This window comes from Salminus brasiliensis, chromosome 21 (genome assembly GCF_030463535.1).
Source record: "Salminus brasiliensis chromosome 21, fSalBra1.hap2, whole genome shotgun sequence".
NCBI classification, from domain to species: Eukaryota; Metazoa; Chordata; class Actinopteri; order Characiformes; family Bryconidae; genus Salminus; species Salminus brasiliensis.
In genome coordinates this window covers 10,249,550-10,267,790 of record NC_132898.1, presented here as the reverse complement: position 1 = coordinate 10,267,790, position 18,241 = coordinate 10,249,550, and the positions used below count along the sequence as shown (strand labels likewise).

At 40.8% G+C, this 18,241-nt stretch overlaps 2 protein-coding genes across 2 annotated transcripts; one reads left to right on the top strand and one right to left on the bottom strand.

The window, feature by feature from the left end:
* The first annotated feature begins 1,460 nt into the window (after positions 1 to 1,460).
* cfap107 (cilia and flagella associated protein 107) lies at positions 1,461 to 13,298 on the top strand. Its single transcript, XM_072666266.1, has 4 exons — positions 1,461 to 1,904; positions 8,806 to 8,916; positions 11,639 to 11,813; positions 12,722 to 13,298. The coding sequence occupies exons 1-4, from the start codon at positions 1,794 to 1,796 to the stop codon at positions 12,958 to 12,960; spliced, it is 636 nt and encodes a 211-aa protein (XP_072522367.1). The 5' UTR covers positions 1,461 to 1,793; the 3' UTR covers positions 12,961 to 13,298.
* Positions 13,299 to 14,590: 1,292 nt separating this feature from the next.
* Positions 14,591 to 17,764, bottom strand: klhdc7a (kelch domain containing 7A). The gene has a single exon (XM_072666151.1). It carries the CDS (start codon positions 17,668 to 17,670, stop codon positions 15,373 to 15,375), a length of 2,298 nt encoding a protein of 765 aa, XP_072522252.1. The 5' UTR covers positions 17,671 to 17,764; the 3' UTR covers positions 14,591 to 15,372.
* Positions 17,765 to 18,241: the final 477 nt, after the last annotated feature.

Below are 18,241 nucleotides of genomic sequence, written 5' to 3'. Positions count from 1 at the left end.
GTGAGTGAATAGGGAAAGACACACCCAGTACAATAGGTGGTGCCAGGAGTCAATGGAAATTTTGTGAGTTGTGATGCTGGTCATGCTGGTCGACCAGCTTGGTCGGGCTGGCCATTTTTGTCAATCAGCTTGGTCAAGCTGTTGTCCACCCCGGTCTGGATGGTCATGCTTGTTGACAAAGATAAATTTAATGTACCAAAAAATAGTACATATGTTCAATTTTGTTAAATGTACTGTCCTTATACTTGTTGTGATTATACTTAGTTAGACTTTAAACAAACTTCAGCATATATATTTAAACCCCTATTGTATATACTGTAAATGTAAAGTGTACTAAAAAAAACATTTTTGAACTTAAAAGTCTTTGATTTTGTTCTCACTGGAAGTGACAGGACATATTAACAACTGTCATTCTCATAAACACTGACGACATAATTCTGCATTAGTAATCACAACAGCATTCAGTTAAAATAAACCCAATCTCAGTAACAGAGAGAGCAATAATTTGCGCTTGCTGCCTTTAATACTATCACCAGGATACTACACCACTACACAGCTTACAAACACATAGGGAGAGGGTGCTTGGTGGGAATGATTTCACACTGATGGTGAGTGAAAGTGGGAAGACACACTCAGTATGCAAGAAGGTGGTGCTAAAAGTTAATAGGAAAGTTGTGAGTCTTATTAAAATAGGTTGTATTCCACACACCAAGTCACTGTGTATTATTGACTTTTTTTGTGTGTGTGCTGTTGTTTTAACCAAAACATGCTCATAGTCACAGGCCGTGTGAAACTCGGCCTAAAACCCTTGCAGGCTCAGTTGGACTTGTTGAGAAACACCAACATGAGAAATGATTAATCCAGTTTATTCAATCTTGTTTATTAAGATTGTGGAAAACATGCTCTATGCTATTTACTTTTAGTCATGCTGCTCATGCTGGTCGAACAGCTTGGTCAAGCACGGTAATACTGGTTGTCTAGCCTGGTCTAGTTGGTCATGCTTATAGACAAAGCTAAGGCATCAAACAAAAACATACCCAAAACTGCTCAAGAGCTAACATTGTCAACCAGCTTAACAAGCTTGATCAGGTCAGGCACCTTTTTTGGCAGGGACAGTATCAGTGTGCCAACATCAGCAATCTCATACTCTGCACTCTGACTAGTAGGTTAGTAAATGATAATTTTGTTTTATTAAATGATACAAACATAGTAATTAATAACTATAGAACAAAATGGCTAATTTTTGATATATTTAAACACATCCTAGCTAGTTCACACAAGTTAGCATACATTTTGTTGACTTAGTAAGAACTAGGAAGCTAGTGTATAGCTCAACAACAAGCAAGCCTACAGTCAGGAGTTTTGGTGTGATATGCAACAAAGGAAGTTAATGATATTCTAACTTTTGTCCTTACAACCTTGCATATTGTATTTTACAAATCAAACAAACATTTGTTTAGCAACAGCATCAATCCATATGTTTTAGATTTATGTGGAATCATACAACTGTAAATAGTGTGCTGTTTCAGATTCCTCCCACACACCCTGCTTATTTGTATTCTCCTCAGGCACTACAGGTGGGGCCCTCATTAAAGTGCAAGTCTCTTTTTATTATTCTTTACATTTAGAGCTCCTTCACTGTGTTTTCTGCATCCATGGTAACAGAACTCTCCCTCCTCCCCCACAGTGACTGGGTCACAATGGCAGTATCACTTTCATCCTTTATCCTGGTGCAGGAGCTTTTACAACAAGTAGACCACAGACGTCCTGTATGAGGGACAGCAGCAGGTGGCATGCAGGAGAAGGACGTGGGTTATAACAAATGGACACAGCCAGGCTGGAGGATCGAGCCGAGGTATTCCAACAAAGTTCTGATAGGCAACTGGGCGGAGGAGAAGCTACAGGTATTACTACACCATTTAATTCGCTTTCATTATCCTGGACAGCACAAGGTTCTATACTTATTTTTCTTTTTATTTGTGAATAATATCACTTACAGGATCAGTACTGAACATTCAAAGTGGTTCAAATAGAAAAGAACTTGGACTATGTGTCTTCCAAAACCTTGTGACCACAACTTGAAACTTTACACTGTGTATCATTGGTAGTCCTGAAAGTGTTACTAACTTTCAAGAAGCAGTACAATTTGTTCCACCGCAACAAATAATCCTGTTTTTTGGAGTAATTGTCTCTAGTGTCCAGAAATAAATGGTTTCTACTGGATCTTGGAGCATTGCTGTAAAGATTTGATTCCATTCAGTGACCGCAGTGTTAGCGAGTTCAAAATGTTGCATGATCATCACCCCACCTAGCTCTCCAACTCATCCCAAAAGTAGGATGTGCCTTTATTCCAGAGAACACAGTTCCACAGTTTTACCCATCAAACATTTGGACATATAGTCTATCAGTCAAATCTAAACATCTGCTGATACAGATAATTCTAATATCATTATGCAATCCTAGTTCATTCAGATAATAAATAATTTGTGTTTCAATAAGCTACTAGAAAGAAATAATTCAACAAAATGTAAGTAGAAGTTTTCATTGCTGTTTAATTCATGGTGGCTTGGTTTAAATACAGTCATTAAATGTAATGCAATTATAAAACTGTAATTCCACTACAGAGTTAATTATCATAAAGTGCTAAAAACCCTTTAAAACATTTTTAAGCAGTTTCTTAAGCACTTTATCTCTATGTCTTATGCACCAGTTCCATTGACCTTTTATTGCTTCTTCCTGTCAGTGGTCAGTTTAACCTCTCTGAGTGCTAAACCATGCAGAAAGGAAATTACGTCTGTAAATTCCATGTCCAAATCCTATAAACACACACAACAGTGACATTCCATGAATAAGCAAAAGCTTTTGGGCTTTTACTGTGCTAGAATACACTCCACAGGGTGGACCCACATATTTTCTACACAGCACGGAGCTGGTTTATTTACACAGTGAGTGTTAAATACATTTGGTTACTGGCTTCACAGCTTGGCACAGAGCTTAGCAAATGAAACAGGCACAGGATTTATGCCATTGTATTGTATATTAATCATATAACACTTCACAAAAGTCCTGCTTAATATCATACTCAAACATTTTTTCCATACCTATTGTTTTTTTACCTATATTTTTGGATAACAAAACAGACACTAGACACATGCACAGACAAGAAAAGATATTAACTAGGGTGTAAGGGTACATGTAATTGAACTGAACTGTCATTGTACGGAGTAAGGACAATGGAAAATGTAATGGTTTAGACGTATTGCTCCAGTAACCAGCTCAATCCAGTAAACCAGCTCAGTGCTGTGTAGAAAATATGTGGGTCCACCCTGTGGAGTGTATTCTAGCACAGTAAAAGCTCAAAAGCTTTTGCTTATTCATGGAATGTCACTGTAGTCTTGTTTGCCCCCCTCCTCCTGCCACTCCTGTTTTGCTTCATCCTTGTCTGTGGACAGAGTGTCTCACATGGTCGGTATTTACTCTCTCACTCTTCTGTTTTAATGCGAAATGACTGTGAATAAGCAAGTAGCTATTTCAGCAGCATTCTGCTCGTTTAACATTTATATTTATTGTATTTCAACACATGGAATCATGATAGTAGTGTTATTGAACAGTTGTTTGTATGTCTTCTTGTAGTAACACATCCAGCATGCAACGTTTAGGTTGCACTTTACTGTTGTAATGCACTCATACAGAACCGTGAGATTCAAAACGTGGTACAAATCAAACTGTGACTTTTGTTTCCATTGCACTCCTAATATTAGTTAAGAGAAGCTAAATTAAGCAAATAAAATAAATATTATATAAGAAAGTAAATCAAAATCCCGTTCTTTTCTATGATGGAAAACCTCTTGTAGGTGGTTCTTTTCGGTTTGGTTCTATATAGCACCAACAAAGCTTCCGCAGTTTGAATGCAATAGGGTGCTCTTAAGCAGTCTCACTTCAGGCCCAATGCCAGGCTGAAGAGGCATTCTCAGGAGTGATGATGTCCTATTCAAAACCGCTGTAACTTCAGTACCTGACGTAAACATCAGTAGTACTATCGACATCAGAACCTGACATAAATAATGCTCTCATGCTAATGCAATCAGATCATCAAAGCAATGTTCAGTTATCTAGTGCAAGGCCTTTTATTACAGTTTAAATTCATACTGGATGCTTTCTATATGCTTTTTAAATAGCAAATGATTTTTGAGAGTCACTGTGAGGTTATATTGCACCTTTAATTGGGAACAAGACATTTTACACTGTTTTCGTTTCATCTGTGTACTTATGTACACTGAGTCTGTATTCCCTTCTGTAGTGCAACTCTTGCAAATAGTTGGTGTTATTTCTAAGTGTGAGAGTTTTACATGGCTAGAGTCCAAATAGTTGAAGATTGCTTTAGGCTGGGCCCAGATCTATGCAAAAGTGATTACAGCCACTCAGTTCAGCTTGATCAGCAGAGCAGTAGTGTTAATGGTGCAGGATGTTGGACAAATGGCATTTGGCTGGAGCCTGGTCATTCGACTGAAAGAAAGAGAAAGAGAGAGAAAGATAAAGAGATATAGAGAGAGGTGCTGGAAATACAGCCCCAATTAGTAAGTCTGCTGAACATGTGCTTTGTTTGCAGAGTTTGCAGAGACCATTTTTTTACAACTCACTTTTTTTGTGACTGTGTGTATGTGCGTGTTAACCTACGTTAACCTTTTTCATTGGTTAAAACTGAAAGAGTAAAAACATTTATCAGACATGATCAGCCATACAGTACAGATCTCAACCCTTGAACCCTATATGTAAAATATAGCCATTAATCTTCAGACGTTTTATTAAGTAACTACAAGAAAACAAATTTGGACCTACATAAAGATCATTAAATAAATAACACTTTGAATATGGCTTTTATTATGTATCCCATGTGCAAAAAAAAAACATAACACAAAAAAGTAATTTCAAACCTAGAATTCTGTATGCATTTTCTGGTGCGTGTAGTGCACAGGTAAACAACCAGGGCGCAGAAAACTGATGTAACTGATTAACTGATTATATGTTCATATTTATTTATTTTATTTTATATTGTTGAAGGAACTGACAAAATGAATTTTGGAAACATAATGTTATGTTTAAGCATTATTTTATAAAGCATGAATAACTATCTAATAAACATCTTCATTAACATCTTTGAAGATGAATAACCTAAATACAGTGAATCCACTGTGAATTTAAAACTGATGGGACATTATTTACCATAACACACACTTAAGGGCTCTTTATTTACATTATGTACATCTGCATTATTCAGACCAACTCATGTTGCAGAGGGGTGCTTGCCCAGGTTGGGAATCAGGCAGTGATTCCATTGTGCTACAGCATCCACAGTTTACATGTATGTACACACACCAGGTGTCAAAAGTATTCACATTCATTAGTCAGGTGGAAGTGTAGATACTGTTACGGTGTGGTGTGGGGTTTGGACTCAAGTGCAGTCAAAGTTTGTTTTATTATGATTAAATGAAACGACTCCCCTTATGGTGTGTGCTTTGTGACTGAACTACCAACCCTGGTAATGAGAGCCCAGTGTATTTCCACTGTGCCACCACAGCTGTAAGAGGTGGCAGTATAAACACTGATCATAAGCAACACAGAAAACTGCGGGACAACAAACAAAGGAAAAACCAGGAGTGATGTTAACTCAAACAACTCAACAAATCAAATGCTTTTCTCTTTTCGCTTCAGCTTTTCTGGGGATTCTGGGGCTTGGAGTTCTTTGCTCCAACCCCACCAGCTTTCATACTTTGCACCCTTTGACCCACACGGAAAGGTGGAGCACAACGCCTCTTGCGATCCGCAATCCGCTTTCTGGCCCTCGAGGTCGCCAGTAGGGTGGCCCGAGCCTTCTGCCAGGTCCTACGACATCGACGGAGAAGCTGCACAGCAGAGGGAACCCCCCACCTCCATGTCTTGTTCTGCGAACAACAAGGTTTTGGTTGGTTTGTTCAGCCTATCCATTCGATTCAGGGTGCACAGGGTGCATGCCACAAACTTGCATGCCTTGGAGAAACGGTCCACGACCACCATTATAACCGTGTTGCCTTTGGATGGTGGAAGACCAGTCACGAAGTCCAGGGACACATGGGACCACGGACGAGCCGTAGTCGGCAATGGGTGTAAAAGGCCAGGTGGTCGGGACCAGAGTGCCATGTTCTTGGTACACACTTCACAAGAGGCAACAAAGGCACGTGTGTCCTTGTCCATTCCCGGCCACCAGAAGCGTCTCTGGAGGAACTCCAATGTCCGGGCCGCACCTGGGTAGCCAGAAAATGGGGAGGAATGTCCCCATTGCAGAAGCGCCTGGCGAACTGCGGAGGGCACATATTGCCGACCAGGAGGACCACCCCGGGGTCGGGCTCCTGTCGGAGGGCTTGCACTAGGTCCTCCTTAAATGTTACAGCAGAGAGGAGCAACTATTTGAGAGGCAGAGATGATTGGTTCTGGCTCTGGATTGGATCCCCGGGGTTCCCACCGCCGGGATAAGGCATCTGGCTTGGTGTTTTTTGAACCCGGCCTATAGGACAGTGTAAAATGGAAGCGGCCAAAATACAGTGCCCATCTGGCCTGCCCAGGGTTCAGTCGTTTGGCCTGCTGTATGTAAGCCAAATTTTTGTGGTCTGAACAAACAATGAATGGGAGTCCCAGTACACCTCAGGAACCCTGTCCAGATGAGGAAGGACTGACTCTGGCTTAGAGTCTCTCTGGGGGGATTCTTCCTTGTGACCCAGACAGGTCCCCTGACAATGTGGCCCCCAAGCATAAACTGAGCGGGTTGTCCAATCTATTCGTGGGTTGTGGAGTTCCAACCAGGGGTAGCCTGGGCTAGAGTAACCGGGAGGTGAAGTCCCGAGATGGGGAATAACACATGATCTAAGGCCGAGTCCCCCGCTTGGGTTAGACCCTCTCGTTTCCCGACTTATGAAGGACTATCTTAGGCCTGTCCCCCGGGACAGGTCGGGGTGGTAGATGGTCAGGTAACCGGGCACCCCCCAGTTGCATGGGCTCAGGAGCCTCCTGTGGTGGGGGTTCCCAAGTGGGATTGACTGGCTGCTGGTGCCAAAAACCTGTAGCACGAGGGTTACGTGCTCTTTCTCTGGCTCTCTGACGTATGCGGTTGTCCAGGCGGATGCACATGTCATAGAGGTCGGTGAGTGTAGAGGGTAGGTCACGAGTGGCTATAGCATATTCTGCTACAGAGCGTGCACCCTGGGTGAGGTATAGCAGCTGTGCTCTGCCCTCTAATGGCTGGTAAAACATCTGATGAATGCCTTAGTGAGTGCCTGAGTAGTGAGGCGGTCAGAAGAGTTCTGCTCCCACAGGGCCGTAGCCCACACTAGAGCTCGGTCCGTGAGCAGAGACACCATGTAGGCCACTTTGAAGCGCTCTGTGGGGAACCGGAAAGGTTGCTGCTCGAATGCAAGAGTGCATTGCAGCAGGAATCCTCTGCATTTTTCTGATTCCCCAGTGTAACCAGGTGTAACCAAGTGGGCCTCATGTCCAACCGTAGCTACCTCAGGAGGAGGGAGTGGGACTGGCTGTGCGGCAGTCTCAGGGCGGGCCTGCGTGGCCTCAGCCTGAACTGTAACCAGCTGTTCAACCGCTCTGTGATCGCCAATAGCAGTTGCTCATGGTAGCCGATGGCCATGCCTTGATGTTGTAAAGCTTCCTTAATCGGCACCAACTCTGGTGAGCACCTTTCTGTTTGTGTGGTGTGAGGTTTGGACTCAAGTGCAGTCAAAGTTTGTTTTATTATAATTAAACTACTCCCCTTATGGTGTGTGCTTTGTGACTGTTGGGCTTGAACTACCAACCCTGGTAATGGGAGCCCAGTGTATTTCCACTGTGCCACCACAGCTGTGAGAGGTGGCAGTATAAACACTGATCATAAGCAACACAGAAAACGGCAGGAAAACAAACAAAGGAAAAACCAGGAGTGATGTTAACACAAACTAAAGACAACAACTCAAATGCTATTCTCTTTTCTGTTCACAACATAATCCTACTGTTACCGTTCGCCCCTCTACAAAGGTGCGACAGGGAATTGTGTTTGGCTGGGTGTATTTATACCGTGCCACACAGGTGGGTCTGATCAGCGTTGATTACTGCTGGGGATTCTGGGTCTTGGAGTTCTTTGCTCCAACCCCACCAGCTTTCATACTTTGCTGGCCGGGCCCCCTGCTGGTGGCTGACGGTACATGCTGCCTGCTCACAGATACTGGGGTTAAAAAAGACTTCTATAAAATATAGTATTTAAGTATAAGTATAAAAGTACTGGTTTCAAAACTACTTATTAAAGTAGTATTAAAGTATTACTTATAAAAGTAAAATTATGTAATAATGTAAGAAAACAAAAGCCAAAAGCTTCAGATGCATGTTAACAATAACCTATTGGAATGTGAATGTGGTGCTTAGTTGGGACATTTCACTTAAGTCTCTGTTATGGACGTCTTCATACTAGGCTACATACGTCTGGTATGTCACACTTTCCAGATGGTGTGATTTATCTAGATAGGTTTTTTTTGTTTTGAATGATGACAAGCCGAAATGAAATAGGAGTAACAAGGCTATTTTTAAAATGTAAGAAATAGAAAGTACAGAGAATTGTTGGAAATGAAAATGAAATGTTGGAGTAGAATTAAAAATCCGCAGAAAAATTAATTAGGTAGTAAAGTAAGTATTTGTTTTACATTGGTAAATTGTTAAACCATACAGTATAACATAATGCCTTAATTTTCTGACAAGGTATAAAACAAGCTTGTGTGTTTGTGTGTGTTCCAGTTCACCCGGGAGTGTAAGACAGCAAACAGCACCAATCGTCTGGATTTTAGGCCCCAGCTGGGGCACAGGCCTGATGTGATTGTGAGGCGGCATGCACTACGGCGAGCCGAGGTCTGGGCTACACAACAAACTTCCTTACATATCACACCAGGAGTGTAGTTTTGGTTACAGAAATTATGTGTATGTGGTTTCTCAGAACTTGCAGTGTAACCATAGAAATGTTGTAGCCCAGTTATTCATATACCAGTGGGAGAGTTCTACTTTTAATCTTTCTATCATTTGGAATACTACAGCTGGACAGCAGCAGTACACCTGTCCTATTTATAGTGAAAAAAACTGATTGTGTAGTGGGAGGACTAAACAACCTTACTCTGAATATGCCTGTGAGACATTTTACCACAAATATCTGCCAACTATTTAAACATCTCCTTCACAATTACACGTTTTAATTTGAAAAGCTCCAAATTCAAATCTGTTGGGTCAAGGGATTCATTTGGGCCCATTATCTTCTCATTACAATTTAGGATTAATAGTCTTTGTTTAAAGGCCCAGCTGGGCCATAACAAAAGTGTTACTGCAGTGCTTTAGGACAAGCCCCATTTTTCTTGATGTTCTTTAAAAGATATATTACCCAGTGGCATTTCCTGTAGCAGAAGTTTGGGCCCTTGTGGTGCAGATTACATATTAAAGATGAGAGGTTGCACTTCCATGTACAGAGCATCAAGCAAGTTAAAAAATGAACAATACTGAGATCTTTGCCTCACATAAGACACATAAAACTAGACCTTGTATAAATTCTGTTTCATTCTTAAAGTAGAAATATTTAAATGATTTTAACCTTATAAAATGCTCACAGTGCAATATTTTAGATATATTATTTTAGACTCAACAGAATAAATTAATCACTTTGAGTGTGCAGTATATGACAATTACTACTAATCATATATTAAGAACAGTAATAATTTGGTCATGTTCCTTGCAGCAGTCATTATAATCCTGTATTTTTAGGTATAAATGTAGGTTGTATGTATGTAAGACAACAAATGCATTCAAATAAAATAAAATGCTTTTCAATATTAAACAAAATCTTATTTAGTTTTTAATAACCATGGCCATATTTATCCTTTACATAGCCTCGCAGATTGGGAAGAGGCTGTAGCTAACAGCCACTGCTGCAGAAAATACTGTAGATTAATTATGTTTAACATGTTTCTTAACTACACATTCACGTTTCAAAAAAGCTTAAGCATGATGGTGATGTTATACCTTTATCATGAAAGCAGACAAGTGTGTGTGTTTGTTTTATACTGACCTTTGAGATTTTTGCCTAATTGACTTGACATGTGGGGAGCATGTAAAACGGTTTACAATGTTTACAATTCAGACGCCCCCAGTATGTTGAATAATATCACATGAAATAATATGGCACAGTTGGAGATACAGTAGATGTGATCCCCCTGTGAATGTGGAATTGTGAATTTGTTGAAGAGCCAACTCTCAACTGATATTGGACAAGAAGTGTGATATACAGTTAATGTAATACATATTTAACATTTAAAATAATTAAGTTAAATAGACATTTTGTTAGTTAACTGCACTCTAAACCGAAACAGTAGTATACTTTTAATTGCATTGACAATTTAGTGCTGTTGGGCACTTGCCATCTTTGGACTGCCAGAACCATGAACCATGAGAATCTGGCCTCATTTGACCTTTTTTAGGGAACAGTTTTCCCCTTACCTGCATTAACTAAGGTTAGCAACTACTCTGCTTACAACCATGCCTCCCTCGACACTTTAATATTCTCATAACTATCATGTTTCCAAGCCAAAAGTAACTTTCCACAATTCTGCGCCAACCAGAAGAGTATGGATTCCGCTACCAAACTGCTGATTCTCTCAAGGTTTCTTCCTGCTTCCAGGGAGTTTTTTCCTTGCCCGTCACCTGCAGCTTGCTCCTTGGGGTCCATGCTTAGATTTCATATTATTTATTAGCCAGAGTGTGATTATGAATCAAACAACCTATTATAACCTTTTTAACTTATATACCTCAACTACAAATCTGAGTTTAATTCTATGCAGCCCATCACATTGCTTTCCAACTCAGTCAAAGCCCTATACACTAATACCTCTCTGTCTCTTAGTTTTACTCCTAGTCCACACAGAGTCTCTTGTCCTAGGACCTATAGTCAATCTACTCTATCTAATCTACTTAATCTAAGACCTTAGTACAGTCCCTTATTCACATAGGCCACCTAAACTCTAGCCCAGTGTTCTATGATCTCTCTTCTGTAGTCTCCTCCCAGATCAGCATATGCTGGTTACATGGTCTAGCAAAATGTATCATAGCTATTAATCTTAAGATTTATTATTCAGTAACTACTAGAGAGGATTCAGTAACTGGTGTGAAACTGTTGTTTAGGTTATTATAGCAGTAAGGAATTGAAGACCCACATAAAAACTCAATATAGTTTAAGCCCTTGAACTATGGGTGTTTGTTTTATACATGATAATAGTACAGTTTTTCCACCAAATGTACCAGTTGTACTATTCTACTGACTGAAGTAAAAACAGCTGCTGGTTTACACTTGTAACTGCTTTTAGTTAAAAGAAACTGTCCATATCAAGAATGTGTATTTGCCACAGCTGTGGCCTTATCTAACATTAGAGACAATATCAGATGTGTTCTACTGCTCAATGGAAAACATTGCAAATTGATTGACTTATTATTGGGTGACTGGCCTGTTACTGTTACAAGGTAAAAATAAAAATGAAAAACAGTTACCGTTTGATTGTAAAAGTAAAATGTTCTTTGGTCTGACCCTTGTCTGCAGGGTCTTCCCCTTCGGCAGCTTCTGTTCCATCATGACACGCCCACTTCTCACTTCCTGGTTTCTCTTTATGATGAGTCATATAGCCGCCAGTGCACCTCTGACCTCCCCACCCTCCGCACCTGGCACTCCGACAAAATGGGCTGGATCCCAGAGAGATCTGACCATCCAATACAAGGTATTATTTACCAATTTTTAACCTCTAATGCTGTAGGCTTATGGTGTAGTTAATTATTTTATACATTATTTTCAGTAACTACTTTCAGGTCTATGAATAACTTTTAACTATGTAAGTTATTAATGTCATCGGACTGAGGAATTGAACTGTGGTCACATATAGGCTTGTGGCAAATGACAAATGGCATTTGTGGATGTGTTTCAAAAAAATAAAAAAATCTCTGCCTCCCCATCTGCCTCAAAATCCTCTCCCTCTGCCCTATTTGACAATACATCTTAATTTAAACTCACAGATGCCTATTATTCAATTATATCAAATGAGATTAACTACCTCAAATTCACAGGGATTGTGGACTTTCAGAGTTTAGTTTTGGTGTCATCATTTAGGCAGGGGTATCTTATGCTTGAGGCTTTTCTCCTGCAATTAGTAGTTACTAAATAATCTAAAGCGACTCTACATGTATCGGAGAAGACGTTTTATTACCCTTCTAGTGTCGGGGGAGTATTGCTAGTGCTAGGAAAGTTGGGTTAGTTGACAGTACCTACTTGGTAGAAAAAAATAAATAATGAATGATTAAACATGTCTTCACTGTTCGACTGCATCTGGGGTTATTAAAAAATCCAATCCATTTGATGTTTTATCAAAATATTCCTTTAAAATTAATATCAGAATAATAAGCCTGCAGTTTGAGGGGTTAAGAGTTGTTTGTCATAGAACACAAACCAAACCTTAATTAAGAAAATGCACATAAGAAGCCTTGCTGTTGCATCAGCTATGACGAGTAGCAGTAGCTAAAAGTTAGCAGAGAGAATGTTCCAAATCTGTCAGTGGGATAATTAATGACTGCAGTGCAGAACAGCTGAGTCCTTCTCTCCTCCTCTCTTTTTCTCTCTCTCACACACACACAGGACCTCCAACAAACTACGGTCTGCTGGAGTCGTTTCAGGCGCGGGTGCAACAGCAGCAGGGTGTGTTGCCCATGCTGAGTGTGTATAAAGCTGCGTATCCTCTGCACCCCACAAGCGCTTTCTGCCAGCCTCGCCATGCCAGAGCGCCACGCCTCATCTCCGGCAACAAGAAAAACCTGGAGCTGAAGCCCGAACCTGGAAACACAGACAGTTTTCTGCCACCACTGCAATGTGTGTAACCCTGCTGTATAACACATAGGCCTTGTGAAGCTTTAAAGAACATCTATATTAAGTAAATGTTCTACAAATTAAAGGTTAATGTTTTAAAAAGCTGCACGTAATTAACACGTTCTTCACCCATTAAAGTTTAATGTACCTGCTTGCAATCTGAATGCTTCACATCATTTAGAACTTGTAAAACAAAATGTTTTAAGTTGTTTAAACAAACATCACATAATTTTAAAGTTAAAAGTTTAGAGTTAAAGAATAACAACTTTTTATAGCCATTAAAGGTAAAGGTTTAAAGAACCTTAAGATGATTTATAGCATAATGAGGGAGACTGGGCAAAGGAAGAAGAGCTGAACGCGCGAGAGCCATATACTGTACTGTACAGATACACAATGGCCAAGGGAGAGCCGATGTAGCAAAAGGTGCTAGAAGGTGCTAGAATAAAAAGCTAACCCTACTAGAGCCTACTGCAATCTCTGAAAATAACAGCGTTTAATGGTCATGTAAAACCACATCTGAGCATTGTTTATTGTTTTTTTATTTATTTATTAAACATACAACATAAAATAATGATTACTTTTTTCTATGCTCTACTTTGTGCTGGGTGCATATATATATATATATATATATATATAGTCATGACAGTGAATAATTCAAGCGAGCACCCACATACTATTTATATTTATATTTGTTTTTTTTTGTATATTTTATGTCTTGCAGTATTTTAGTTGTAATCTTATAGACACAGGTGTGAATTTATGCGTTGCTAATTTGTTTTCAGAACAGGCCCTTTTTATTTGTTTATATGTAACTGACTGTATGTATGTGTGTATATTTGTGTGTGTGTGGTGAGAGAGAGAGAGAGAGAGATAGAGAGAGAGAGAGAAATTGAATTGGCTCTATTTGCTGAGCCGTGCTTATCAATTTAGCCAATAACGACCTGCAAATTCTATTTCTCGCACACATTTGGCGTGGATGTAATTTGCTTCATTACCGTCCCAGAATAGCTTTGCTGAGGCACGAACTGTTCAATTTGAAAATGGTGCTGAGGACTGACTCATACGTGGTGGTGCTGAGGGGGGTTGGGGTTGGGGGAGATTCTGAGGGGACCTGTCCAACTCCCATCCCATTAGGTGTTTAATTACAGTGAATCAAAGTGTTTAATTACCTAAAATTAAGGATGCTTATTTTTGATGGTCAACCATCTGTGTCACAGTTCTCCTGCAATGCAGCTAAACCCCTCCATCCCTCTCCGTTTGTCAATCATACAATACAAATGTGTCACAGCCCCAGCTCATTTTCCAACAATCCCTGTTATTGGCCACTTGATGGTGCTATAGTTACAGATCATAGATGTGGAAGCAAGCTGTAGCAGTGCAATGTATCATTCACTGTTTCATCTACGCTCACGTTGATTGTTTTTCTAACTATGTTTTGATCACACAGATTCATGTGTAAATCACATTGAGTTGTTGTCTTTACTAAAAGTCATTAGAGCATTGCTTCGCATTGGTTTTATGACGCTCTTGTAAACACTCTTCTTTACCAAGTATACATTTGTTTTCTTCTTAAAGAAGCCATGTGAATGTTTTCTTGCAAGCACTGATAAGTACAGCCTCACTCACACACACAAGAGACCAGACTTTTACTACATACATTTATTATGTTATTTTCATTATGTCCTGGTAACTTACAGAAAATGATGACTGCCTATGAAAATATATGGACAAGAAATGTGTTAGGATTAAGATGTCCAGGTTAGAGGTAAACGTAGAAGTAGAGGTAAAACTAGCATTACAAACCATTACATTATGCTGCGCTCATTTGACAGTGTTGCACATTACAATTATGACATTGGCTTCCACGAAAGGACATGGAAGAAGAATATTTATCATCCTGAATTATTCATGGGTGCAAATTCCTAAACAGGAGTAAAAGCAAGCATGCCATGAATATCCTTATCAATCTTTCATAAATTCTAGAAATGACAAGCATTTGAGTTATTCATTACAGCAACCTTAGCAATTGCAGCATTGCTTTGCTCTACATATTGACTGGTTGACGTTTCGCTTATAAAGTTCCAGAGAGCAGTATATTTAAGTGAAACACTTAAAGCAGGAGCACCCAAGCATTAGTGAGATTTAGGAGTTTACTTAAGACTTAAGAGAGGATGGAGAACCCCAATAACAAACAGCGCTTATTGGAACCACAGATTTATTGAGCAGAGAGTGCACAATGAATCTGATCTAGCTTTACAATTACTGGCTTTAACAGCCTTGATATTTCACTTCTACTGCCACTGATTAAGAAGACTGCACATTTCAGTAGCATATCAAGGGGCTTAATCTGGTCTTAATCTGGTCTCCAACATTGGGTGTTCACTCTTACCACTCAGTCTTTTGCTCACGTGAGTTGACCTTGCTCAAACACTGGTTTGAATAGTGCTTTTATCAGGCAGAGCAAGGACAAACGGGAACAAAATGCCCTTGGCTGCCGAAAGGACCTTTAAATCCTCTGCCACAAAGCCTGGAGATATCTCGTCAGCTAAGAATCTCATGGTGAACTGCCGACTGATGCAGTAGATAATTTCATCCATGGCAATGCACTGAAAGGCAGGGCAGTGGGGCATTCGCTTGGAGCAGCACTCATACCAAAGCCTGGCCACAGCATGGTAACGATACACACTGATGCCCATTGAGGGGCTCACGTCAAACCGGTAAAGGAAGTTCCGCACTGCAACCATTTCTGTAGTCCTCTCTTTGCTGCCCACTATCAAACTCTGCCTCCATACATCAGTCTTGGGGTTGTAGCGTAAGAGAGTGTACCTCAACGTGCCTCCTGAGACAAACAGCTCCCCATTACAAGCCGTGGCCCGATGGGCAACAGCAAAAGTCTCATTGGGAAGTGGTGCGACAAAGCTCCATCTGTTGGTCCTGGGATCATAACACTCGACTGTTGACAGACACTCCCCTCCAATGGCATAGACATAGTCTTGTAGGGCAACAAGCTTGCAGTGAGGCCTTGCCTCATTCATTGGACAGATTTCACTCCAAATGGATGTCATAGGATTGTAACAAAAGACCTTCCTTGAAGGCACTGCTAGACTGCTCCCTTGAAATCCTACAGCCACAAACAGGTAATTGTCCATTGTGCACATGGCACAACCCCTAGATAAAACTTCCTGAGGAATTTGGCACTGAAGATGCCAGGTGTCTTTGTAGTCATCATAGTAGTATAGTCCACTGGATGCTTTATTGGCCTCAGTAGACTGTAATGGAAATCTGCTCCACTCCGGCGACTCCATGTCTGCCACCATTAAGCATCGCCTGCCTCTCATGCGCTGTCGTTGGATCCGATCTCGCTCACCTGCTTTGAGTCTGCCATATAGGGCTGGATCTCGTAGGACCTGAAAGTAATTGTCTGACATGACTCTAAGAGCAGCCTCCTGGAGAGCACTGTGTCCATGTTTCTTGGCCAGCATCAGAGCCTCTAGACAGTTGCCTAAATCAAGCTTGCCTGTTAATCTCTCCAGTTCTGTGTTTTCTTGAGGAAAGTTGAAAAACTTGGCTCCAGCCACTGTTTCTACTTGTGGATCTTCAGAAGATTCCCTTCGGATGTGTTGCATTTCTGTATTGGTCTCAGAACAGTTTTGTGACACCTCGCTGGGACGTACTAGTGAGTGACTGAGAGGTGTTGAAGTCACTGGAGGAGGAAATGGAATCTGTAGTTTAGAGTCTACTGCTGCAGCTAGGTAACTGTCCTTGCGAATTAGTCCATGTCTAAGACGTTTTATTGGCTCAGATTTCATAGGAGACAGAGGTTCCCCATCTGACTCATGAGATAATTCCAGATCCCTGATTATTAAAGAGGAAGGTAGGGGACTTGAAGTTCGGGGTTTATCCATGATACTTGACAATTCTGATGTCTGTGAATCAAACAAATTTCCGGTTTTATATGGTCCAAATGTTGGACTTAGAGAGTTAGTGGGGCTCAAGTCAGAAACTGAATGTGAGGAAGTCTCAACATAATAATCATAAATCTTTCCACGTACTCCAGTAGTCTGGTTACCTGTTCCCTCCAGCACCAGGTCAGCATTCTCCATTTTGATCTCTGCCTTGGACTGGAAACTGGAAAAGCTGCCCAAGTGACCCAAGTCCTGCCGGAGCTCTCGGCCAACCTCAACGACACCATCCAGTTTTCTTAGCAGGCATGGTGAACGACGACCAGTTGGACTAGATGCAGTTTTGTCAGCCTCACCTGACTGCAGTGACGTTAATCCTGATTTGCAGTATTTTGCCTCACCCTTTGCCTTAACAGCACACTGAGAAAAAACATCCATGTTACTCCCCACAGAAGTTGAATCTTCCATGCTGAACGCAAAGACCTCAGTTTTACACTGTTCCCTTTCAAGCATGGCATCACTTTTAAAAATTTCTCCAGAATCCACAGAGGATTGTCTAGACTGGCGCTCTCCATTAGTCTCCTTATCTGCAGTTTTGTTCTGGGGTCGTAACACCGTTTTGCAGTTGCTGCAGGTTTCAGGGCCTGTTTGAGTGCCCCTGGGCAGGGGGGTTCTGCTGTTGGTCTGAGTTTGGCCTTGAGCCCTCGAGCTGTAAAATCTGTAAGCCCAGGAGATGATCAGAATCGCAGCCACAGACAGAGTCAGCTTGCTCAGGAGCTGCATGTCAAAGCGCACTCCCAGCAGATCCGCTATTGGCATTTCTGGTCTAGCAGGTTTGACGGTCAACTGGATATTGGAAGTTTATTCCGGATGCTGTCTCTAGTGCATCACAGGCAGAATGTCTGAAAACTGTCAGCTCTCTTTCTTTTCTCACAGAGGGACTAGGAACCTGATACCTGCAAGAATTTACATGCTGCACACCGTGAGGGCGGGATCTGGGTATTGTTCCACCTGGTACAGGCAACTGCAATAAAATCCACAGCTCATAGATATGGGATTGTTTACTTTTCTAGAAGAAGTGAGTTATCTCTTGTTTGCAGTAAAACACTTTGTGGCTTCATGCTACCAGTGAAATATGTCAATATAGCAATATTGCAAAAACTTACATTCATGTCATAGTTTGTTAATATAGCATTTGATGTGAACCACAAGAAAAAGGGGACTGTAAAACAAAAAGAGAAATTAATTTGGGTTATATGATATTTGTCGATAGGACATGCCCTAGTTATTACAAGCATGTGGTTACTTAACATTTGCATTTGTGTTAAGGGTGGGGATGGCTGATATTGAACATTAAGTACATACAAGCACTGAATGACCAGGATACAGC